Here is a 24,577-nt window from a genome sequence, read left to right as displayed (position 1 = left end):
CATACTTTTTTTCTTGACAGCACACCTGGGGAAAAAAACACCCTCGTTTTCTTTAGGGGTAAATACAGTATGTTTCTCCTGCCATGTATTTATACAAGTTCACAAGGGAACCTCCATTTGCAAAGAGAACACACAAATGTCTGCAGGGGCAGGAGGGTGTTTCAGAAAGACCGTCTCCCTGGAGAAGGAGAATGTCCACCTCAGAAGCTGCTCTGCAGTCAGCACAGCTCCCGCTGCAGGGTGGGGTCAAAGAAACGGCTGGCTCACCAAGCAGCAAAGTTTCGCTTCTAATACACAAAAGAGGCAGGCGTTTCTGCTCAGACACTGATAGTTTCAGCATTTCTCATTCATTACAGCCTAGATTCATTAACAATTCAGTGCGTAGACACCTCAGATGCACATTTCACCTGCCAGAACTTGAAGAAAAATGGTTTCAATTAGTCTTCATGGATCATGCATCCTACCAGCTAGCTATTTTTAGACAGAAGAAACAAAAATATTCCTAAGCAATGCTAATGCGCAGCTGAGATCAGTCTAGAAGATCACTGGAGCCAGGCCATCAAGCAGAGAAGGGGAAAGGCTATACCTGGAAAAGTGAGGAATGGAAGGGCTTCAGTTTCTCATTGCACATTTGAACGTGGTGCTGGAGGACTGATCAAAACCACAAGGAACAGCCTCGCTAGGATCCTCCCTCTGGGCGGGCCACCCTCACTCTCCCCCAACCAAGGTCAAGGGGGGCATTCACTGGCACTGACCATTTGAGGAAGTGTTACAGCCCTGAACCTATAGGCCATATAGAAACCTATGGGAACATATGGAGCAGAAGAGTTTGTAGAATTTTCCTATTTAAAGTTCATAGTACAGCCATTTAGAGGCTTGTCTTTCAGTTAAAAGTGGAGAAGCCTAGACAATCTTTTGCCAAGGACCTATATGGCAGAATTATTATTGCACTCTCGTATCTTTGTCCTTGGATGACTACACTTTCCAAAATATTTTTTCCTATGGTCTTTCTCCTTGTACTCTGGGGATTTTTTATCCGGTGGTAATTTTGCTAACTGCTACCTAATGATGTAATCTAATGTTATATAGGATTTTAAGGTTCAATATGAAAGAATTGTAGTAGACTGTTAAGAGAATATTCATTTTTATCGTGTTCTTTAGATGAGAATACTGGTAAAATTAATAATTATAGAGACATAACAAAGACACAAACTGACTGTTTAGTGTACGTGGTCATGATCAGCAGGTAGGAACTCCCTACATGGTAACACCCAGAAAAACGGCAGCCACAGGAAACATACAGCAGTTGTGCGCAGACGCAGAGTATATTTCTCAAGATCAGATCAGATAAGCCCCTGGCACCCGCTGGGGGGGCCCACAGGCCCCTGGCGCCCCGCGGAGGGCATCGGCCGGGCAGCCCCGGGCCAGGGGGGGTGGGGGGGAGGCACCGGGGCGCTCCTCCCCCCCTCCTCCACAGAGGCCTGCGAGGCTGCCCGGACCTCGACCGGGGGGGGGGGCGGGGGCTGGGGCCCCCAAACCCCCTCCCCCCTTCCCTGGGGCCCCTCCCCTCCCCCTCTTTAAGACCCGTCGGGGCTTTAGGACGACAGGCGACGCCCCCCCTCCTCCTCCTCCCCCTCCCCCCCTCGGGGCCCTGGGGGCTGCAGAGGGGGTGGGCGAGCCGGCCTTGGAGGGAGGGGCTAGGCCCCCCGGGGAGGGGGGAGGGGGGAGGGGGGAGGGGGGAGGGGGGAGGGTCCCGCCCTTACCTGACCCGCCCGGGCCCTCCGGCGGCGTCTCGTCGCGTGTCCCGCCCGGCCGCTCATTCAAACGGGGCCGCCGCCGCCCCGGCCCCGCCCCCGCCACCCCCGCCGCCAATCGCAGAGCGGCTCGCCCCCCTTCGCCCCGCCCCCGGCTGGCGAGGGACGGAGGGAGGGCGATTGGAGGCGGCGTCGCCATGACGACTAGAGGCCGCCGCCGCGCGGGCCCGGGAGAGGGAGGGGGGCGAGGGGGAGGGGACCCCCCGGGCCACCACTCGGGGAGGGGGGGAGGGGCGCCTCGGGCCCCCCCTCTGGGCGTGGGGGGGGGGCGCCGGGCCTTGCAGCCCTGTGATTTCTATGAGGCTCCGAGCCCCGGAGGCCCTTTGTCCCGGGCAGCGAGTGGGGGCGGGGGGGGTTATTTGGCTTTTCTTATCTCGTTATGTAGCCCCCGCCCCCCCCCCCCCGGCCAGCGCTGTTTCGAGGTGCTGGGGAAGCCCGTCTGACTCTGCAGCACACGGGTGTGAGTGAAAACACTCGGCAGAGGTGGGCGGCACTGGGAAGCTCGTGGCGCCCCCCCCACCCCCCACCCCCCCTCTCCAAGACTGCGCCTTCCCAGCTCCCCCCCCCCCCGCCTGGGGCCTCTGGGCCTCCAGGCCCCTCCTGGCCTTCCGCTGCACCCGCTTGTCACCCTCTCTTCCCAAGGGGGGTGGGTGTGTGTGTGTCTCCTTTTGAGAATCCATTACTGGGGGCTTTTGCTTTGCGCCCGGGTTTATTTTTGATCTGCCCCCCCCCTCCGCAGCCCCTTCCAGCGGGGCTGAAGGCGGCAAGGAGCAAGAGCCGCTGCTGCCCTCTCCTCAGCGGCAGGGCCAGCCCTGGCGGGCACCCTTGTGGCAAAGAGGGCAGCCGGCGGTCTGCAAGCGACCCGCCGACGAGAGGGCTCGAGCTGGAGCCGACCGCGCCGCTTCCTCACATCTAGTCTGTGGCTGCCTCTTAAATCCACTCGCCGTACACCATAAACACCGGGGACACGAGCCGGTGTGATGTACCCCTCTGCGGTCCCTGTACGCGTAGAGACCCAGACTCCCGAAACAGGCGACCGCACAGAAACGGATCCTGCAAGATGAAGACAAATCCAGGCTCTCGCACTCAGCGTCGCTTGCGAGGCTCGGAGTTCAGGGGTCGATACAGCAGATTGCAAAGAAGGGTCGAGGTTAGTCGAGTCCCAACGTTTTATCATAATAAGCCAGATGCGGATGAAGCATCAAGTTGTCACCCATAAATCTATTCCCGTGAACTGTCAATGTCCCCTTCAGCAAGGCAATTTGTTAATTCAGAGCGGGGTCTCTTTTTCTGTAGACCTTGTAAACTCTTTTCTGAAACATCAATAAACCATCTGCTTTGACTAGTTAATCAAACGACTTTATTCAATCCAAAGCCATTTTTTCCTAATAAAAACAGAGTATTTATCTCCATGGCTATAAAAGAGGATTGTTTTCAACTGTTCACTTATAGTTAAGAAGCACATTTAGTTTGGATTGATTTCCAATGGCTTGGTCATATCCTGTCACTTTCCATTTCTTACACTCAGCATCTCAGTTAGCTACTTAGCAGGGGAAGAAACACAAGCCAACTTGGGGCTGGGGACCCACGCAGGGGCACAGAACAGTTTCGAAAGCACCCCCGCAGCCCTGCTGAGGAAGGCCCCTCCGGGACCAGCTTTCTGCTGCGCTCCTCAGACTCAGCAGGGAACCACACGGACTGCTCCCGCTCCCACAGGAACCGCCATTCCTTCATTTCTAGAGCAGCTGCCTTTTTGGCTAGGCAGACACGCGAGGCCCGGAAGGCACTGGAAAGAGCCAGGCCCTGGGCACAGCATCTGCCTCCTCTGTGAGGCCCGTGGCCCACTCCTCCTCTGGGCTCCTGGGACAAAGGGCAGAGGCACAAGCAAGAAGCATATCAATGACATGCCTGCTCTCCGTATAAATTAATCACTAAGATGGCATTCAATAGTCATAAATAGTGGACACTAGAAAAACATGGCCAGGCAGTGAGCCCCCACCCATAAACCAGTTGGGGGGGGATGGGGAGGCCAGCAATGATGACAAGGGAGGAAAACTTGCGGCTGCCCTCAGTTATAAGCCTGGCAGAACAGTTCCGGTTTACAGGCCCTGCGGAACTCATTTAGGTCCCACAGGGCCCTGATGTTGCTAGGGACACTGTTCCACCAAGCTGGGGCCGGGGCCGAAAAAGCCCTGGGATCACCTCGTGGGTGGGACTGAGGATGAAGCTCTCCAACACGTCTCCTGTCTGAGCCAAAATGGACTTTTGCAACGGCTCAAGAAAAGGCCTCGGCTAGTGAGACGACTTCATTCCATGTACCACGAATTAAGGGGGGCAGAGAATTCTCGGCAGAGGATCTGCCGAGAACAAGAAATGCACGTTCTGCAGACACCCAATCCCTGCTCAGGTTGCAGAGGGCTGCCTCTTCACTTTGTTTGCAAATTCTGCAATGCAGAGTGTAGATTTTGCAAGAGGAACGGCCAGCTTGAGCGAGTATATTGTTCAAAATCTGCATGTCCGTGGGTTCCTTAGACTCCACAGAGGAGCGATCCTTGTGGTATCACATGATCGCTCCCCTGTGGAGTCTTAAGGAACCCTTGGCCTGTATCACATTCAGAAGATCATGTCAACATATGTCTAAGTTCAGGCTAGTCTGCAGTTTGCTAAACAGATCATACTGATCAGAGTGACAGCTGACTCATGTGATTATGCTGGTCTGAGCCAGTTTGTACAGCCAGGAACGGGGATTTCCAGAATGACGCATCTCAGGTGAAATGTGATTGGTCATGAATGTATATATAAGTCTGTGTATTGAATGTAAGTTTGTCTTGCCAGAAATATTGGCGCTGGCGAAGCACTTTGACGGTCAGAGCAGTGAATGTAAACTGCTAAAGGACTCTGTGTAGATATTGTAAATAAACTGTACATAGCAGAACTGCGTGGTGTGAAGTTGCTACCAGGTAAACTCCTGAAGTCCAGACACGCTGTGTGCGACAGATCAGTGGCAAGGAACCTCTAGAAATGGCTACACAACAGTACTTATCAACGGTCATGAATGTAAGATGACTGACTCTAGCTCAGGGGTATCCATAATCAATAAACATGCACTTCATCACCTCTTCCCAAAGGAGCTTTCCCCAAAGCTGTTGAGTTCGTTATGCATTCTCCATGATTACAATGCGCAGACTAGAACGACTGGAGAACTGGGAGGCAGTTGTACAGGATGGCTCCTTCCAAGGAGAGATTCCACTTGCTATTGCAAAAAAAACAGCACAAAAACCTTTTAGGAAGGAATTGGTTCTCATTTCTAGGAATCCATACCCAAGGAATCCCCACTATCAGCACAGGCAAACTGTAGGTTGTCAGTAAGTTCCCCACGGTGACTTCTGAGGTTTTGATGGGAAACCACGATCATTCCTCCATCTGGATCCAACAGCCACTCCAATTTACTTGAAAGGTAGAATTGTGCTTTTTGCACTCCATTAACAAAACTGAAAATGAATTTGACCATTCTAACAAGGAGTCCTTGAACCAGTTATGCCGACCCAGAGGGCTACACCCATTGTGGCAGTGCCGCAAACCCTAATGGTAAAAGGTTAGAATCTGTAGAGATTTCAAGTCCACTGTCAATAAGGCACTGAAAACAGCATCCCTACCCAGTGCTGGCAGTCAAGCAATGGCTGCGGCCCTTGCTCAAGGAAAAAGTCTTTGCAAAACTGGATCTTGACCAAGCATATCGGCAGCTGATAGTCGATGCCACAGTCATCCCACATTGAGGAGCATGCCAGGCGAAGCGTCTGCTGTTCGGCATTTCTGTTGCTCCTGGAATTTTTCAGCAATTCATGGAGACCCAGCGGTCTGGAATTCCAGGAGTCATTCCATGCTGTGATGATTTCCTGGTATGGGCTCAACACAGGGTGAACTTGCATGAAATCCTACTTTGTTTTGATAAATGAGGAATTCATATTTTAAAAGAAAATCATGAAATTGGGAGCTTCACATTGATGCTTCTGGTATCCCCCACGCCAAAGACAAGGAAGTGCCAGCTCCAAAAACAAAACAGGAGCTTCAAGCCCTCCTGGGGTTACCCCACTTTTGCCACATCTTCCTTCCATCAAAGGCAGTGTTTGGTGAGCCTCTGCATCTTGATTGGAGAAAAGGAGGGCCTTGGAATGAGACCAGGCGGCACAAAGATGCATTCCAGTCTGTCCAGAAGTCCCTGGCTTCTGTTGCCCAGTTGACGCATTATAAAGAAGCCATGATCCTTATAGCTACAGTTGTGCTTAGCAACAAGCTGTCAGGTGGCGCAGTGGCACCAATTGCTTAATAGAACTGTGTCATCCACTGAAAGAAATTATGCACAAATTGACCGAGAAGCCCTTGCTGTTATTCCAGGGGTCAAGAAATTCCACAATCATCTCTATGGCCTGTTTCTGAAATTCAGACAGATGGCGAGCCCCCGTTAGGAATGTTCTCAGCCGATAAAAATACACCCTTAATACTCTCACCACCTATGCAGTGCTGGAATATTTTGCTTAGTGCTGATGATTATGCACTGGTCTACAGAACTGGAAGAACAACCGCAAATGCTGATGCTCAGAGTTGGTTACCTCTTCCTATTCCTGATTTTGAGGTGCCTCCTCCATTGTGCGTCTTGATGCAGAAAAACCTCCAAGCACACCTCTTCAAGCCAATCAAATGCGAGATTAACGTTCAGAATCCCTCAATGGCCCATGTTCCAAACTGGATGTGGAGGGGGTAGTCAGTTGAAAAACTGCCCAACAAATTCAAGCCATTCAAAAGCCACCAGCATGAATTGTCTGCCCATAAATGAACCATTTTGTCTACGCTGCATGTTGCACTCCCAGGAATTGCTGGTGTTAGCAGTGTTGTGAAACAATCGATAGTTACGTTTAAGGCCTGTTGAACTGCAATTCTTTCCCCCTACCAGATCTAGCCGAACGACAGCAGACACCGAACACTGTCAGGGTACATCTGCAGACAAGGATGACAGGTGGCTCTCCACAGAGGGCCCATAGGCCTTCCGCTTTCCAAAAGAGAGCAAGTAAGAGAGTGGGATTCCGCCAGGAGAGATGCAGGCTCAAAACCCCACTCACGTGTGATATTCACCTTGGGCCAGCCTCATCCACCTTACACGCCCGGTGTGCAGCCAAAACAGAGGAAAGGACAACTGAGCTTCTTGGAAGAAGGTGGAGACAAACTCCAAGACCGCTGTACTTGGCTCAGCTCCCGTCCTTCGCACATCATCCATGCTGCTCTCCCCCAAGGTCAGACACAACTTCCTTCATTGGTTCTCGTAGGTTATCCGGGCTGTGCAACCGTGGTCTTGGTATTTTCTTTCCTGACGTTTCACCAGCAGCTGTGGCCGGCATCTTCAGAGGAGTCACACTGAAGGACAGTGTCTCTCAGTGTCAAGTGTGTAGGAAGAGTAATATATAGTCAAAAAAGGGGTTGGGTTTGAGCTGAATCATTGTCCTGCAAAAAGTAACAAAGGTAATGTGCTAACCATTGTCCTCTTTACCAAGGTTCCAGTAAAAGACACAATCTCATTGATTAACCATATTTTTCCAGAAGATATAACAGCCTTATTTCACCATTGTCTGACAACAAGTTATTTCCTATGGGATAAAGAATTTTACGAACAGATTGATGGAGTAGCTATGGGAAGTCCACTCAGTCCAGTAATAGCAAACGTTTACATGGAATATTTTGAAAAGACAGCATTAGAATCGGCACCTTACAAACCTACAGTCTGGTTCAGGTTCGTAGATGACACATTAACTATTTGGAGCCACGGTGAAGAAAAATTAATGGACTTTCTAAACCATCTTAATAATAACCATTCAAACATTCAGTTTACCATGGAAAAGGAAATTGAGGATAAACTCCCATTTCTTGATACCCTTGTCATCCGTAAAACAAACTTTCAGTTAGGTCACAAGGTCTACCGGAAACCAACTCACACAGATCGCTACTTACACAAAAGCTCCAACCACCACCCCTGACAGAAAAGAGGAATAATCAAAAAATTAATGGACCGTGCAAGACGGATCTGTGAACCAGTTTCTCAAGGAAGAAACTAATCATCTAAATCACGCACTGCTAGCAAACGGCTATTCCAAGAATGAAATCAGAAGGGCCATTAAACCAAACAAAAATCAGAAAACTCAGGAAAAACAGTCTCCCATAGGAAAGGTATTCTTGCCATTTATTAAAGGAGTCACTGATAGGATGGAGAAACTTTTGAAAAAACATAACCTACAAACAGTGTTTAAACCCACCAAGAAAATACAACAAATGCTACGATCAGCAAAAGACAAAAGAAACCCCCTCACCTCTGCAGGAGTATATCGTATACCCTGCAGTTGTGGACAAGTTTACATCGGGACAACAAAACACAGCATACAAACAAGGATAAAAGAACATGAAAGATACTGCAGACTTGGCCAACCTGAGAAATCAGCAGTGGCTGAACATGGACTGACACAAACAGGACACAGGGTCTTATTCCAAGACACTGAAAGACTGGACAATTCTACCAACTATTTTGTCAGATTGCACAGAGAAGCCATTGAAATTCATAAACATCAGCACAACTTTAACAGAGAAGAAGAGAGTTTAAGAATGAATAAGGCTTGGCTTCCTGTCCTGAAAACCTCCAGACTAACAAAGACTACAGTCCACAATAGCCATGCAGATTAGCTTTGGATTTCACACATTAACAGATCACTTCAGGATACAATGGTTCCATATTAACATACCACACCCTCATTAGCACATTATCTTGATACTTACAGGACAATGATTAGCACATTACCTTTGATACTTTTTGCAGGACAATGATTCAGCTCAACCCAACCCCTTTTTTGAATATATATTACTCTTCCTACACACTTGACACTGAGAGACACTGTCCTTCAGTGTGACTCCTCTGAAGATGCCGGCCACAGCTGCTGGTGAAACGCCAGGAAAGAAAATACCAAGACCACAGTTACACAGCCCGGATAACCTACGAGAACCAATGAACTCTGACCGTGAAAGCCTTCGACAATATTTTTACAACTTCCCTCCTTCAACAGGGAGCTTCTTTGCCTCCAAAGTGAGCACAGATGAGGGTGATGCTTCCTTCTCCCCCACAACCGTACCAGCAGCCACGGGAGAGAAGGGAGAAAGACCAAATCCAGGAACAGCAAGACCCACTCTGCAGGCACAGGAGAAAGAACAGACTTAGGGAGACCCTTGGGCTCTGAATGTCTGTTTTGGCATTCCGGAGCCCGTTTAACTACTCCCGCTGCAGCCACAACAGGGGCATTCCTTCCCCTCCTGACACCCGCCCCGAGAAGGCAGCCAGGTGGACAGCTGTGGTCTCTCTGGGGTTTAGGATGGAGAGGCCTCAACTTGACCTGGACCAGACTGCGGTTCTGCAGGAGGCCTAATAGCCTAAGCCCCTGGAGCTACATCTGGGCTTGGTGCACGTGGGAAGAGTCAGGCCACCTGGGTTGTTTGCAAGCCTTCGTTCCAGCGATCCCTGTAGCAGAACTAGCAACTTTTTCATCATTGCTTTGCTGCTTGACTTGCTTGCTTGCTTACCAGCCAGGAAAGCTGAACATTTCCACTTGCGTCGACCCCCTTCACAGCCTTTGGGTACTTGTGCTTCCTTGCTACTCCTCTTGACGCTTGTGATCCCCTCCCCCATCTTCTAGGCATGGCTGCCAACTGGCCACCCTCCAGAAGCCTCCACACCACCCCCTCTGCCTCCCAGTAGGGCTGGGCAAACCAGAAGGTCCCGCGGCCTAGATGAGGGTGCACTTCTCGAGGGGAGGGTGAGAGATTCCCACCCAGCCCCACTTCTTGACCCAGTAAGGCATGTGTGTGTGTGTGTGTGTGTGTGTGTGTGTGACCCTTCTGGATAGATGCCAATTTTAAAAAACCCTCTCTCCACTTAACATGTCCAGAGCCTGATCTGACAGGTGTGGCCTCCTTCAGACATCGGGCCTTGCTTGGTTTTTGTCCTCCTGCCGCCTGTATTGGATTCAAAAGTGAGCTTGCCTGTCCTCTTACCTGCCTGGCTTTGAGACCAGGGTTACAAGAGGGACCACGCCAAGACCCTGCCCTACAGCGGGAGACAATTCCAGGGTTTGGGGATGGGAGAGAAATCCCAGGACACGCCCTCTCCTAAGAGACACACAAAAACCCCACCAGCAATCCATCTGCCCAGCTCCCAAGGCCTTCCTTCCACCTCTCATTGCCAGCCACCACCCTGAGCGCCAGGGCGGCCCAGACACTTACCTCTTTGCTGCTTGATCCAAGAGGAAAAAAGAACACACACGCATGCACACACACCCTTCAGCCCCTCACATCTAAGCACATTATTGGGGAAACGGCAGGCCCCCCCCTCCTTCTCCTCGCACAGATGTTTGGCGAACTCTGGGCTGGCAAAAGGTCCTGTCTCACAAGGCCTGCAAGCTGAGCTCCTGCTGCACGGGCAGCCAGAGAACCCCGGCCCTCTCAGAAGCACCACGCCCAACACCGGGCCCGAGGGCGCACGCACGCACACCAGTCTGCTCTCCCCCAACAGCCAATGGGCTGGCTGAGACAGACACGCGCCCTCAACAGCAGGCGCACCAAAGGGTCCTGGGCTCCCCCCCCCCTGCTTCACCCCTGGGCACAGTAGAGACGAGGCCTGGCGCTCATTTTTTTAATGTATCACAATGAGCAGGAAACATACTTGAGGAATATTTTCAAAGGAGTATATTCAGTTACCATCTACAATCAACTTAACTATGACAACAAAGTGTTTGGTGACAAATCTGGTTTCTTTAAAGTTCCACGTGGTTTCTCTTTGCCAGTGTGGTGGTACACAGTCCCAGATCAGATCAGATGTTACAGTAACAAAAAAACCTAACAAGACAACATCATAGAAAAACACCAAGAGCATCATTTTTGGTTTCACTTGCTCGATTTTGTACATTGCAAAGGCGGTCCAGAGTCCTCTTCACCTCATTTATGCTTTCTGTTATATGCAAACTTGCCCTGCCAGCATCACCCCCCCCCCAAATCAAAACAAACCCAAGTAGTCAAAAGTGTGTGTTTCACAGTGGGCAGGAGTCTCAGGGAGGGCGTCATGTCCACCAACACCCCCCTCCACGTTTGGATGACTGGAGGTGACTGTGAGGGGCCTGGTGCCCTGTGCAGGGGAGGGGGTGGCACTCCCGCTAGGCCGCAGGCCCCCCCCCTGCACGACACTCCCAGCCACACTGACAACTCATTCATGCCCCTGAAGTCACGGTGGGCCTCTCACGTGGCGTGGGCTCCAGCAGGAAGGGAGAGCTGGGAACAAACAAAATCCCACCCCCTGTAAGGACCGAGCCCCAGGTGGAAGGCCGGGAAGGTCTTGAAATCCAAGCACATGGCTTGGCCTGACTTCACCCAGCTGCTCCCCCCTCGCCCGCACCCCCCAGCTGCATCTCCAGAACCCCCCTTCTGCCGTGGAGCCCCAGGCCGTTGCTGGGTCAAGTCTTGCTTGCAAGCCCCTGTTTGGCACAAGAAGCCCCTTCCCACAAATTCCATGAGAGCAGGAGAGAGGGGGGAGGCAGATTTCAGACCGATGCACTGAGACGTGACTGACCGGGAGGTGTGCAGGACAGGAAGGAGGAGAGGCCAGCATCAGCCCCTGTGGTCAGGCTGCACAGGGCAGGGGCAGGGAGCAGGAACAGGAGGGGCACAGCGCTGGCGGGGGAGGAAACACTCCCCTTAAAGAAGACTGACAGAGAACCAAAAGCAAAGCAAACCCCCCCCCCCCATCTATATGACACAAAGGAACATACAACCGTTACATGGCCTATACGTACATACATATATATGTGTACTTATGTATGTATGTATACATGCGCATATGTGTGTATGTATATGGAACGGATAAAATAGTGAAAAACAAAACAAAACTACAACTTTAAAATGTAAAAAAAATGTTCATCTCAAGCACAAGGAGAAATACCAAGATCTGCGTTCAAGGGAGACCGCGACATTTGGCGAGTCTGCCGGGTGGGGGGGGACACATAAGAACATAAGAGCCAGGCTTAGCCTGGCTCTGGGCAGCAATATTCGGTGGTGCTTTTCTCTGACCTGACTACTTTGAAAAGGAAAAAGTTTGCATTGTGCATCTGTGTCTCATTAGAAATACGTACAGTAATTCAAGGTGGGGCTCGTCTATTAACATGAAGACAAAAAGGTGCACCAAGGAAAGCCGAGTGGGGGGGGAGGGGAGGAGGGCAGGAGGCGGTTCATCCCTCCTTCCCCGGTTTGTTCTTCCTCTCTTGGGATGCACCTCCTGCACGTGGGTGGGTGGGGTGGGGGGGCACAAGACCAGGGCAGCCCTGCCTCCACCCACCATCTCCCTACCCTTCTGAAACAGGGTGGTGGTGAGGGAGGGGCCCCACAGGGCGGGGAATATGGCTGCCCTCTGGCCCAGCCGTGGCTCACCAGCCCCTGCTCGAATCCAGACTCGACCCTTGGGCAGCAGAAAGCTCTCCTTTCAACATCCAGGCCAGAGAGGAGACCGCAGCGCAGAGAGACTCCCAGGAGGCAGGTGCTCTGGGGAGGCCCCTGCCAGCCATCCCGCGCACGGCCTGGCCCAGGGGTACTGGCCTTGGTCCGCAGGAGCCCCCGCTGCCCCTCTGCTGGCAGCAAAAGCACAGAGCACAACCTACAGGCTGGTTCTTTTTTGAGTTTCTTTATTTAAACTGAGTCTTGTGGCTGAAATCAGAAACAAATCCTCAAGTCAAAAGACGCCTTTTGCTCATTCTGCACCGTGGTGAAAAGGGTTTGTCTTTGGATTTTATTTAAAGCATGAATTTCTTTTGAGGAAAAAAAAAAGAAACCAAAAACAGAAAACCAAAACCAAAATCACACACACGTACAAAAACCAAAAGTCATTGGAAAAGGAAACACGTGCCCCTCGGCACCCGAAGAGAAGCAAAGGCCTACAGTTCCAAACACAGCCTTCGACACATTTACAAAATGCAGAAAGGAAGAAGTCAAAGGAAGAAAAAGAAGACAGAGTTAAGTGCACAAGGGTAACAGACATGTATACACCTTAAAAAGTTTCGATCCCCCAACAAAAATATTCTGCAAGGGATCCTACTGACCCCCCAAACCCTTTGAATTCCCCCCTTAGTTTTTATAAAATAATTATGCTAACCACCCTCTAAGAAATGAAGGCAGTGACCGCAGGTGGAAGATTACAGGATGGAGAAGGGAGTCGAGGTACAAAGGGGGAAAAGCTTCGGCGAATCGATGGCGGATCTATCTGGCTAGGGATGAACAAGACAACACCGAATGGGAAGCTGCCCGCAGGAACATACAAAAGCTAAATGTACACAAAAGGGCTGCTGCTGCTTTTAAATCTACCGCACTGCTTCAGTTCATTTCCAATGCAACAATCTACTCAACACCAAAAATGGTCATATCTATCATAAATACAGAAAGTCAGTTGTTTTAAAACTTATTTTTAAGCTCCAAGTCCTTAACACTCTGTGTGGGTTGTTGCGTTTCCTTTTTTTCTGAAAAGTGGGAGTGCTGGACTTTTCCCCTTGAAATTGGCTTCAGCAGAAAAGCTACCATTAAAATCCCCAGAAAGTTAACTCCGTTCACATTGTTTGTCTCTTGAATACTTTCTGCCCATTTTTAAATTAACAACAACAACAAAAAAAATCCTTTTCTTGGAAAAAAAATCAAAACCAAAAAGAAATTATATATATATTTATATAAAACAATGATTCTGAAAACCGAGCAAAGTGTGAGCGATTGACCTGAGAATCAAAAGACGTTACATTTCTCTCTTTTTTCTTTTAGCAAGCCATTGGTATCCGAACGCTACGATAGCGAGACATTTAAAACTGGAACCCGGTGGTCCTGCTTTCCCATACAGGTATGCCGGCCTCAGCTGTGCTCTCCTGGAAGGGGGGCCGGGGGGGGGCCGCAGGGGCACATGCCTGCCGGCTGGCCTTCCCTTCTCTCTCTCTCTCCTGCCTTCGAGACCAACAAAGCGGAGCCAAAAGAGAATCTGGGGCATCATTCAAAAGAAAGCAATGGAAAACCTGCCGGCATCGTTATATGGGAAAACGCCCCACACTGTTCATTTCTCTTTTTTTTCCTTTTTCTTTTTTGGTTAGAAGCTTTGGAATTGCAGTTAGTCTGTTTTTGAAATTGGTTTGTTAACTTTTTAAATTCATTTTTTAAATTGTTCCTCTTCAAAGCTTACAATCGAAAAGTGTCCATCTCTACGCTAGCGTGAGCGTGGTCGGTCCTTGGGGCAGCTCGGCTCCTCAGGCCCCTCCGCCAGGCTAGCCGGTCCGTCGGACTTTTGGCTAAGGTCCGAGTCAGACTCCTCCAAAAAGTCATCTGTTGGCATCGAGGGCTGAACCCCTGAGGTGCTGCATGAACTTGAGGTAACCGTTGAAGACGAGGAGAGAGGCGGCGGCGGTGGTGGCTTCCGCAGGGGAGGCCGGCTGGCCCCTTGAGGCCAAGACTTCCTGGAGGCGTGGGGGGGAGTGGGGGGCGGGGGGGAGGGGCTGTCCTTTGAGTGAGGGGCAGGCTGCGAGGTAGATGCGGTGCTGGGGGCGGGGAGGCAGGCGGAGTGAGGTAATCGACGGGGATGCTCTTTGGCGTTTCTTGCTGCTCTTGGGACTGTTCGGTGTTTGTGCGGGGCCGACTCGAGATGCTGTCGGAGGGCTTCGTCCCCATACACCGTGCTCTCGCACGCCACGCACTGGTACGAGCCGCTGCCGCCAGCGGGCACGTGAAGCACCATCTCTTGCAGGTTCACCACGGGCTGGCCGAAGCCGCAGAGGGACTTCAGGTGGTTGCTGGCCGCCTCCTGGGTGCTGAAGCTGGCCTGGCACTTGCGGCACACCAGCTGGGGCTGCACCTGGGGGACGATGTCGGGGTCCCAGAGGGCGGGCCCTGCGCTGGGGCCTTCTGCTGGGGGCTCTTCCTGGGGTCTGGGCAGGTGGGGGGGCACCTCGTGGGGGGCGTTCTTCTGCTGTTCTTGCTGGGGGGGTTCTTTGGCAGGGTCTTTGTCGGGCGTTGCCGTCCCCGAGGGGACCGGGGTTTGGCTTCCTTTGGGTGGCGGTGGGGGCTGCTGCGGGGCTGGCCTTTGCCGCTGCTGTGTCTGCATGGCCTCCTGCAGGCTCTGCTGGTATTGCTGGTAGTGCTGCAGCAGAGAGCCCGAGGAGAGGCCCAGCAAGGCCTGCGACAGCGCCGGGCTGTAGGGGAACAGCCCTTCCATGCCGTACAGGGGCTGCAGGTAGCCGCCCTGCAAGGCTCCCGGGATCTGAGGAGCATAGTAGGGGGAAAAACCGGGGACAAAGTAGGGGAGGAAGGGGCTCGTGAGCAAAGCCGTGGGGTCGGAACTCAGAGCCGCCTGCAGGGCCTGGAGCTGGGCCGGCTCCACGGAATACTCCAGGGCGGGCAGAGCTGTGGGCAGGGCTGCTGGGCCGGGCCCCTCCGCCTTGTCTTTCTTGGGGGCCAGCGGGGAGTCCCCCTTCCCCTTGGGGGCCTTTTCCTTCTCTTTCGCCTTCTCGCTCTCCTTGTCCTTCCGAGGCACGGGCTGGCTCGGCTGCTGGGGGGCCGTTGCTGCAGTCACTTGGGCTGGGCTGGGGGAATTCAGGGAGGCGGGGGGCTGCTTATTTGGTAATCCAGAGGTGGGGAGGCCCGGCGAGGGGACGCTTGTGCTGGGCAGACCCATCAGGCTGGCCTTCGGAGAAGTTAAAGCTGCAAAGCAAGAGGAAGGAAGAGTTATGTGGGGGGGGGGGCTACCAAAGACCCAGCTTCTGCTGGCCACTCCTTTGCCTCTTAGCTATCCAGTGGGAAGGATGAGGCTGCGGCCCCTCCCCACCGAGACATGCACAAGTCTGAGAACAGGCGTGAGGGCAGACGCCCCAGGGGCCTTGAAGAAACCCAGCTTTCCAGGGAACCGCCCTGGGCAGAGCAGAGCAGAACAGGGGAAGAAAACAACAGGTGGACGGGGGGTGGGGGCTTGAACTTCCCCTGTTTGCTGTGGAGCTGCTGTGCCCACCCCGGAAGTCCTAGGAAGCTGAGGTGGAAGAGCAGCAGAAAGAACGAAACACCTTCCCCCTTGGCACTGGGCAGAGGGCTGAGGCCCTGGGAGGCTGCAGGAGAGAGGCGGGTGGCCACGCCAAGCCACCTCTCCTCAGGGCCTGCCTGAAGAAGGCTGGGGACTCCAGCCACAGGCCTTACCAGGGGCTGCAGCACAAACCCTTGGGGTAACCCCCCACTCAATGAGATGCCACTGTCCAGGCCCCACCACAGTTCGTCAGAAGGCACATGGCGGGTGGCTAATTTGAAAGCGGCCACACATTTGACCTCGCTCTGTGAGGCAGCTTTAGAAAAGGATTCTAAATCAGGCTGTTACCGCACTAGGTATTCCCTGCGATGTATTAAGAGTTTGAAAATGTTATAAAAGACATCGCTTTAAAAGGGTTTTTGGATGCCACGGCTAAAAAATGGTTGGAAGACGTCTTCACAGCTAAAGGGGCCAAACAAAGTGCGAACAGTATTTTTTTTATAACGTTTTCAAACTCTTAATACACCGGTGGGAATACCTAGTGCGGTAACAGCCTCAGTCTTCTCTACCTGGATACCTGCACAAACACCCCCCACGCCCCCATGGCTTCAGAGATGGTAGTTGTCAGATGTGGCATCATCCCCATGGCCTGGCACGAGGAGCCTGGACCAGCACCACGGCAGATCTGCTGCAGGCCTGAGGCCTCGCGACACCAGCCGCTTGGGCACGCTCCTGCCTGGGCGTCTCAGAAGCAGCCGGCAGGGTCAGGGTGGCTCCATGCACCAGTGCAGCGCTCGCCCTCAGCCCAGCGAGGCCGGGGAAGGCTGGTTGGCAGAATACTCTGCCATGAGGAGCCTGCAAGCCACCAGTATGCTTCGCAGGCCCCTGGGAAACTAGCAAGTGAGCAGTGCTCTTCACTGAGCCCTTCTGCCAAGTCCACTGGAGCTCTGCGTGCTGCTCCTCCCCCCCCCCCAAAAAAAGCAACAGCAGCCTCTGACACAAGAGGCAGGCAGCAGCTGCACCCCCGGCACCCCCTTCTGACAGCCAGCCGGCAACTCAAACAGGCCTGTTCGCTCCCTGCAGGGGCTGAGGCAGGACTACACTGGCCCCCCGTTTCCTCCCCCAGGTGTTCCTTCTCCCGCCAAAGCGGCTGTTATACCCCCCCCCCCCCGGGTGCACACCATGCAACCCACCTGTGTTCGAAGGGGTGAAGCCAGGCAGGGAAGGGCTGTTGAGGCCCGGCAGCAGAACCGGAGGGATCCCCTGGAGGGCAGGGTAAGCGGCAGGGAGGTTGAGGGCCTGGAGAGGGGGGCTGTCGAACATGCCCTGCTGCTGCTGGTGCTGCGCAGCCAGGCCCAGCACCTCGTTGGCCTTCTTGATCCGGTCCAGCTCCTGCTGGGCCATCAGCTGGCGGACGGTTGCGGGGTCAAAGTATTCCTTCTCTTTGTCCAGCTGGCTGCCGATGGTGTCCTTCACTTTGGAGATGTGCTGCTGAGAGAAGATGTGGTCGCGTACAGACAGGCGGGCGCTGTACTTGATGCCACACAAGGTGCACTCAGTTTTGGGTCCCTCGTAACTGGTTTGGTTAATGCCGAAATGCTTGGCCATGCTGAGCTTGGCCTTCTTCTCCTTGGCCCGGGCGTTCTGGAACCAGACCTGCACCACTCGCTTGGGCAGCCCGATGTCACTCCCCAGAACCTCGCACTCCAGCATGGTGGGCGTCCGGTAGTCGTTGAAGCAGGACTTCAGGACCTTCAGCTGGAGGTTGGTCATCTGCGTGCGGAAGCGCTTCTGCCCCAGCCGGTCCCCACCCTCGGCGGACTTGCCCCCAGAGCCGCTGGTGCCCGGGCTGGGCGAGCAAGGGTCTGCCAGGCTGGAGGTCTCGCTGTAGTCCACAATGCCCTCATTGTCATAGTCCTTGCTGTAGAAGCTGGGAGCTGGGCTGACCAGGCCAGAGGACAGCCGGTCTTCGTACTCGGACATGGCCATCATGGCAGCCTTGGTCAGACCTTCGCTCGGCCCTGGCAGGCACTTGGCCTCGGCAGCAAGCCCGGAGGCGCTCTCGTTGTCTGCAGTGCCCTCGTCTCCCGTCGTGGTGTCCGTGATGGCCGTGTTAACGGAGGAGCAGTCATCGTTGTCCAGCTTGGCTTGGTCAAAGCTGAGATTGACGGACGACAGGGACGGGCTCTCGAAGTCCTCCATCCCTTCCACTTTGATGGACGACGGGCTCAGGAGAGGGTGAGGCGAGAGCTCCAGAGACTTGCTCAGCGGGGAGAGGGCCTGGCTGTCACTGGTGCTGGGGGGCAGGTGGGGAAAGCCCGTTCCATCAAAGAGGTCGGCCTTCATTTGGAGTCCTCCATCACAGTCGAAGAGCATTGCTGACAACGTCAGGTTGTAGCCTGCCCGCTTTGCTTCGTGCCAGTGGCGGGACCGGATGTGGGCTTCAAGGGCAGTTTTGGCTTTGAAGAGCGCCCGGCAGAAAGGGCATCGCCGGTGGGCTTGGGCAGGCCCCACCGCCCTGAACTGCCCCTTTCGCTCCCGTGCTCGAGTATTCTGGAACCAGACCTGCACCACACGCTTCTTCAAGCCCACCTCGTGGGCAATGTGGTCCAGCATCTTGCGGGTGGGGTTGGAGTCCAGCAGGTACTTCTGGTAGAGGACCTCCAGCTGCTCTGGCGTGATGGTCGTGCGGAGGCGCTTGTCTCGCTGTGGCTCTTCCCCGCCGGTGCCACTCTCGTTTTCCCCGGGGCTTGCGCTGGCCTTCTCTTCCAGCTTCCTCTTCAGGGTGCTCATGGTGGAAGTTGGGGTGGAGGGAGAGGTGGCGGAGCTCAGGGGCAGCTGGGGGAGCGTCCCGGAAAGGAGCTGGCTGGCCAGCAGGGGGTTGCCGGGGTCAAAGAGCATGAAAGGCATGTCGAGCGCCCTGTCCAGGAACTGGGGGTGAACGAACTGGTTCTGGGCACTGAGGAAGTGGAGCTGCTGGTGCTCCTGCCAGTGCTCAAAGGAGGGGAAGGCCAGCTTGCACTGGTCGCACTGATAGGGGAGGAGCTGAGGAGGCAAGTTCGCCAGCTGCTGGGGCGTGGGCGTGTGAAGGGGCTTGAGGGGAAGGTGGGAGAGCTGGGAGGGGCTGGGGCTCGCCTGCGGCAGGACGCAGGGGGGAGGCTGGCCTGGCTGCGGCAGGGCGGGAGGGGAGGGCTTGGGGTGTGCTGAGCCGGCTGGCTGCTCGCCGGGGTCTTCTTGCTGTTGGAGCTGAGGCACCTCCTGCTTTGGTTGCACTTGCTTTTCGGGGGTTTGGTTTTGCTGCGTACTTGGAGGTTCAGGTTGCTTTGGTTTCTCATCTGTAGCTTCTGCTTTAGAAGTGTAGAAGGAGGAAGAGTCGTCTTCCTCCATGGCCGTCTGTGGCAGAAAAGCTGCGGAGGAAGAGGCTGCATTTGCGGAAGAGGTGGGGGTACCATATGCCTGCGAAGGCATGGGGGTGCTGCAGGAGGAGCTGGTCGGGGTCAGGAGCTCCGCCGCATCCATGGAGTCTTCGTTCTGGCTGTCTTCCTGCCCCTCTTCATCCTCGTCTTTGTAGCACAGCTTCTTCTGGTGCTTGATGAGGTCAAAGATGCGCTGAAAGACCAGGCTGCACTTACGGCACTGGTAGCTGAGGTTGCTCGTCCGGATGTACCTGTCGTTGGTGAGCTCCCGCCTCTCCCCATCTTTGCCTTCTCCTTGGTTCTCGTAGTTCTTCCGGGCCTTCTGGCGGGCATTCTGAAACCACACCACGATCACACGGGTTGGGAGGTTCAGCAGACTGGAGAGCTGCTCAAACTCATCGTCCTTCGGGTAGGCATTGGCATCAAAGAAGTCCTGCAGGACCCGCAGCTGGTAGTCCGTGAAGCGAGTCCTGGAGGAGCGTTTGCTCCCCCAGTACTCCTGCCTCTGAGGCTCCGGCGAGGGGGGCCGCGAGTCCACCTTCAGGTCATCCAGGCTGGTAATGGGGGGGTTGCTGAAGTTGTAGGGAGAGTCCTTGTTCCGCTGGCGCTCCTTGAACAGCGTGTTCCGGAACCAGTGCTTGATCACCTTCTGGGGCAGGCCTGACTTGTCCGCCATCTCCTTGATCTGCTCCTCACTGGGGGAATTGTTGATGTCGAAGTACTGCCGCAGGACGCGCAGCTGGTCATCGGTGATGCGGGTGCGCGGCCGCTTGCTCTGCTGCTGCTGCTGCAGAAGGCCAGGATTCAGCTGGTGCTGGTAGAGCTGAGCCAGGTCTGAAGGCAAGGGGTCGCCGGGGCCGAGCTGGGGGGGCAGCTGGGTGGGCAGGGTCTGCAGAGGCAGGGTCTGCATCATGAGGGGAGAGAAGAGGGGCAGCTCCATCGGCAGGGACAGCTGGGTGAGGGGCATAGGCGGCTGGGCTGGAGCCATGGTGGGAGAGGAGGCGGGCGGGGCCGGAGCAGGGGGGGCGGGGGGCTGCTGCGGGGGGGCGGGGGGCAGGGGGGCTGGAGGGGCCGGCTCTGGGGTCTGAGGCCGCAATGGGTACAGCTTGTCGTACTGTTCACGGTACTGCTGGGCAAAGCTCTCCAGCTGCCCGAAGGGGAAGTAGTGCTGGTGAACGTGCTCCTGGTGGCTTTTCAGGATGAGGATGTTGGAGAAGAGCCTGCCGCAGGAGGCGCACTCCAGCTTCTCCACGCTGCCACCGCCGCCCCCCTGCTCTGGCTTCGCCGCCTTCTTCTGCACCTTCTGCTTGTTCTCGTTGTACTGAATGACCAGCTCAAAGCCAAAGTTCTCCAGCAGGGCTTTGGTGGCGTTCCCACGAGCGTCGGACGCGATGCGGGGCGGAGGAAGTGGCGGCGGCTCTGCCGGCAGCGCTGCTGCTCCCAAGTCAGGCTTGTCTTTGGGCTTGGGGGGGTGAGGTGGGGGCTCCTGGGCAGTGGAGCCGCCACCCCCTTTCTCGGAGCTCTCCGGCTCCCTCTGGCCTTCCTTCTCCTTGACTGCCACGGGGGGTTTGGCTTTCTTGTCCAGCAGCTGGCCGTGCTGCAAGAGGACACAGTGGGGCGGGGGCAGCGGCTGGGCGTGGGGGTGGCTGGGCTGGGGGAGCTGCACCTTCAAGTCGTCCAAGAGGCTGGGCCCCGTCCCGGTCAGCGTCAGGGTGCTGCTGGTCACCGGCAGGCTCACCTCCGGGGTCAGCTGGAATTCAGTGCTGGGAATGTAGAAGGGGAAGAGGAGGTGTGGCTGCTGCTGCTGCTGCTGGAGCTGCAAGAGGGTCTCCGTGGTCATGGGGAAGTGGGGCAGGAGGGCCGGGCTGAAAAGCTGCGACTGCAGGAGGGCGGCCTGCTGTTGCAGCTCTTGCTGGAGCTGGGCCTGCGCTTGGGCCTGCACCTGCGCCAAGGCATGCGCCTGCTGCTGCTGCTGCTGGCGGGAGGCAATCATGTCAGCCAGCTTCTTACGGTTGACCTCTTTGGGCTCAGAAGGGCTTGAGGCGGCCGCTGGTGTGCTACTGGTACAGAGGGGTGTGCGGAGAGGAGGGATACCCCCCGCGTTCTCACAGGAGACCTGGCCGAGGAGGCTGGGGCCAGGAGCAGTGCTGGCCGTGGGGTTGGTGCTGGCCACAGTGACGGTGGTGGGGGTACTGGTTGTGCTGACTGGGCTGGGTGTGGAGGAGGCCAAGGAGACGCTGCCGCCCCCGCCCACTCCGCTGCCGCTGCTGCCACCACTCGCAGCTTCTAGCTTGGCCGCTCGTGCTTTGGTCTGGTGCAAGACGGACCTCATGTGGATCTCCAGGGTGGAGCTCTGGCTGTAGGCCACGCTGCAGGTGCTGCACTTGAAGGGCTTGTTGTCTGGGCTGCTGGTGGCTGGCTCCTGCTGGCCGCTGGTGGACTCCTGCAGGGCTCGCTTCAGCTTGTGCAGGTGAGACACGGAATTGTAGTGGACCAAAAGGATGTTCTTCTGAGTGAAGGACTCTTTGCAAACGGTGCACTTATACGGACGGGACGGGTCCAGGAACTTCTCCATCGTGAAGTTTGGGCCTTTCCGGAACGGGAGAGCCCGCTTTGGTTCAGAGCCAGAGTCCTCCTGCAGAGACCCAGAGTCACTCCCCGCAGGGCTCTGCTTGTCTTCCAAGTCGCTCTCCTCTTCTTTGTCTTCCTCCCCAAGGAGGGTGTGGTCTTCAGCCAGGGAGGGGTCACCCATGGCGAGGAGGTCTCCGTTGACGAGGAGTCCACCGTACAGCTGCTGAATGTCAGCTTCACTCAGCTCCAGGTGACTCGTCTCCAGGTGCTTCTTGAGGGCCTGAAAAGTGCGGAAGCTGCGCTGGCAAAGGCAGCACATGGTGGCGGCCCGAATAACGTGGTACTGGGAATGCAGCTGAAGCTTCTCCACGGTTTTGAAGGCCAGGCTGCATTGGTTGCAGCGGTATTTGTACACGTGCCGGTCGGAGACAGGCAGCTGTGGCCGCTTGGTGTGCGCCTCACTGAAATGTGCCTGGAGAGCAGCAGAGGTTTTGAATCCTTGGCTGCAGCCCTTCTTCCAGCAGAGAAACCCAGCGTCCTCTCGGGCAGAGGCCTGCTCCAACAGAATGGGCTTCGGTTCTCCCCCGAGCTCCAGGTTTTCCAAAGGCTGCGGGCCTTTCCCTGGGTCCTCAGAGGGCTCTGTGGAGATGGGAAGAGAGGGGAGAAAAGGAGGTCTTTGAGCACTCTGTCTCACTTTTGCTCCAGCAATGCGAGGCTCACGCCTGGAATCCTACCCTGGCTAACTCCAGGTCAAGTGACTGACAGCTTGACCGGGAGGAGGAAACAGACTTCCTTCTGGCTTCCATCTCCCTCTCTTCCCCTGACTTTCAGATCACCCTCCCTCCCCCTTGCTCCCCCCCCCCCCGGGGCTGCACGCAGGACCACCCCCTTGTTGCCTCTTTCCATTCCTCCCAGGGATCCAACTCACTTGGTGGCCTCTTCCTGCTTGTCACCTGCACCCTCGGAATGGGAGACTCAGTAGCAGCACAGAGGACTGAACCCTATGACACTTGAGCCATATTGCTGTTCAGATTATATAACTGGGGACGAGGGAGAAACGGGTTGCGGACTCTCCCCAGACTCTCCAGGCGTGGGACAAGCCCTCCTGATGGAGAACAGGGAGCATCCCTGAAGGGTGGAGGCAGGATCATGCCTCCGATTGCTTCCCTGCTTACGCCCCAAGGGCCTGCAGCTCCCCTACAGAGGGGCCCTCTCTGGTGCTGGCCTGTTGCCCAGTCTCTTGGTATCGAGGGCTGCAGCAGTGGTCTGGGAAGAGACGAGAACACTTGAGGACTGGAGCGGAAGGCGGGGGCTCCTCACCTGCTGTGGCTAGAAAGGAACAGCCTTCGTGCCACTCGGGGGACGACGACGACTGCTCACGACCCCCCCCCCAAGCACACCGAGTCCTGTGCTCGCCCTGAGGGCTGGCTACCATCCCCCAAGAGGCTCAAGTACTGGGAGGCCAAGAGTTCTTGCTGGGCCCCTGAAGCCCCCCTCCAGCTGACCCTCAGGGGACTGACCGGGCTGCCTGGCCGCCTCCTCCATGCTGGCGTTCCCGTCTCTGTCTGGGGGGGCTGCTGGGAGGAACATGCTGCTGGGCATCATCACCTCCGGCGTCGTCACCTGTGGGTGCCCAGGAGAGAAGAAGGGAGACACAGTCACATTCTGAAATGTTTTAGTTGGCAGGAGAACGGCCCAGCAGAGTGTGTGGGCATCCCTCTTCAGCCCTCTCTGCAGCCTGGCCTTCCCTAGACAAAGCTCAAGTCAGCCAAGGTGGCACACTCCTAAAGCATCATGTTAGCAAGACTTCTTCACACTCTGTTCAGACCTCGGTCACTGACAATGTTTTGGCCTGATGCTCCGGTGCCACCAAGGAGGCAGAAGAGCTGAAACCCCACCTTCAGCCGCTGAGGACAGGGAGTGGTCCTTCCTTAAACCCCCTCGAGGAGACCACACTGGCTGCCCTCGCCTGTACTTTTTCCAGCTCTGCAATATTCTTTTTGAGATATGGTGACCAGAACTGCACATGTTTCTCCAAATCAGGCCTCACCACAGCTTTATACAAGGCCACTATAATATGAGCCATTTTAGTTTCAAATCCTTTCCTAATAACCGAGAATGGAGTTTGCTTTTTCACCACTGCCACACACGGGGCTAACATTTTCATCAAGCTTTCCACTATAAAACCCAAGATCTCTTCCCTCTCAATCTCAACCAGAACCCATCAGCATATACTGAAAGTGAGGGGGGTTTTTTTGTTCCCATGTGCCTCACCTTACATCTACCAACACTGAACATTTTCCACATTGTTACCCACTCACCCAATTTAGCTAGACGCTATTGGGGTTCCTCGCCATCTACCCTGGTTTTCACCATCCTGAACAATTTGCTATCATCTGCAAACTGGACCGCTACACTGTTCACTCCCAATTCCAAATCATTTGTGAACAAATTAAACTGCGCTGTTTCAAATACCGATCCTTTGGGGAGGCTGCCGCTCACTTCCCTCCATTGGGAGAACTGTCCATTTATTCCTACTCTCATTCCTGACAAGTGCTTGTCCAGCCTCTGCTTAAAGACCGCCAGTAAGGGGGAACTAACCACCTCCCTAGGCAGCCCATTCCACTGTTGAACAACTCTTACTTCATATCCCGGCCTTTCTCCCAGCC

General features: G+C 55.0%; 1 protein-coding gene across 1 annotated transcript in view; it reads right to left on the bottom strand.

Annotated features, from left to right (window-relative positions):
* Window positions 1-2,744: 2,744 nt before the first annotated feature.
* The window catches only part of ZFHX3 (zinc finger homeobox 3), a 94,237-nt gene continuing 72,404 nt past the window's right edge, over window positions 2,745-24,577 (bottom strand). The window contains 8 exon segments of the mRNA XM_056862422.1: window positions 2,745-2,867; window positions 3,468-3,674; window positions 5,471-5,636; window positions 12,318-12,511; window positions 14,121-14,142; window positions 14,144-15,608; window positions 17,115-22,547; window positions 23,429-23,531. Coding sequence (XP_056718400.1) covers window positions 2,745-2,867; window positions 3,468-3,674; window positions 5,471-5,636; window positions 12,318-12,511; window positions 14,121-14,142; window positions 14,144-15,608; window positions 17,115-22,547; window positions 23,429-23,531 — 7,713 coding nt within the window.

This window comes from Euleptes europaea, chromosome 17 (assembly GCF_029931775.1).
Source record: "Euleptes europaea isolate rEulEur1 chromosome 17, rEulEur1.hap1, whole genome shotgun sequence".
Lineage (NCBI taxonomy): Eukaryota > Metazoa > Chordata > Lepidosauria > Squamata > Sphaerodactylidae > Euleptes > Euleptes europaea.
Note: the sequence above shows the minus strand (reverse complement) of the source record. Positions and strands in the feature narration are given on the sequence as shown.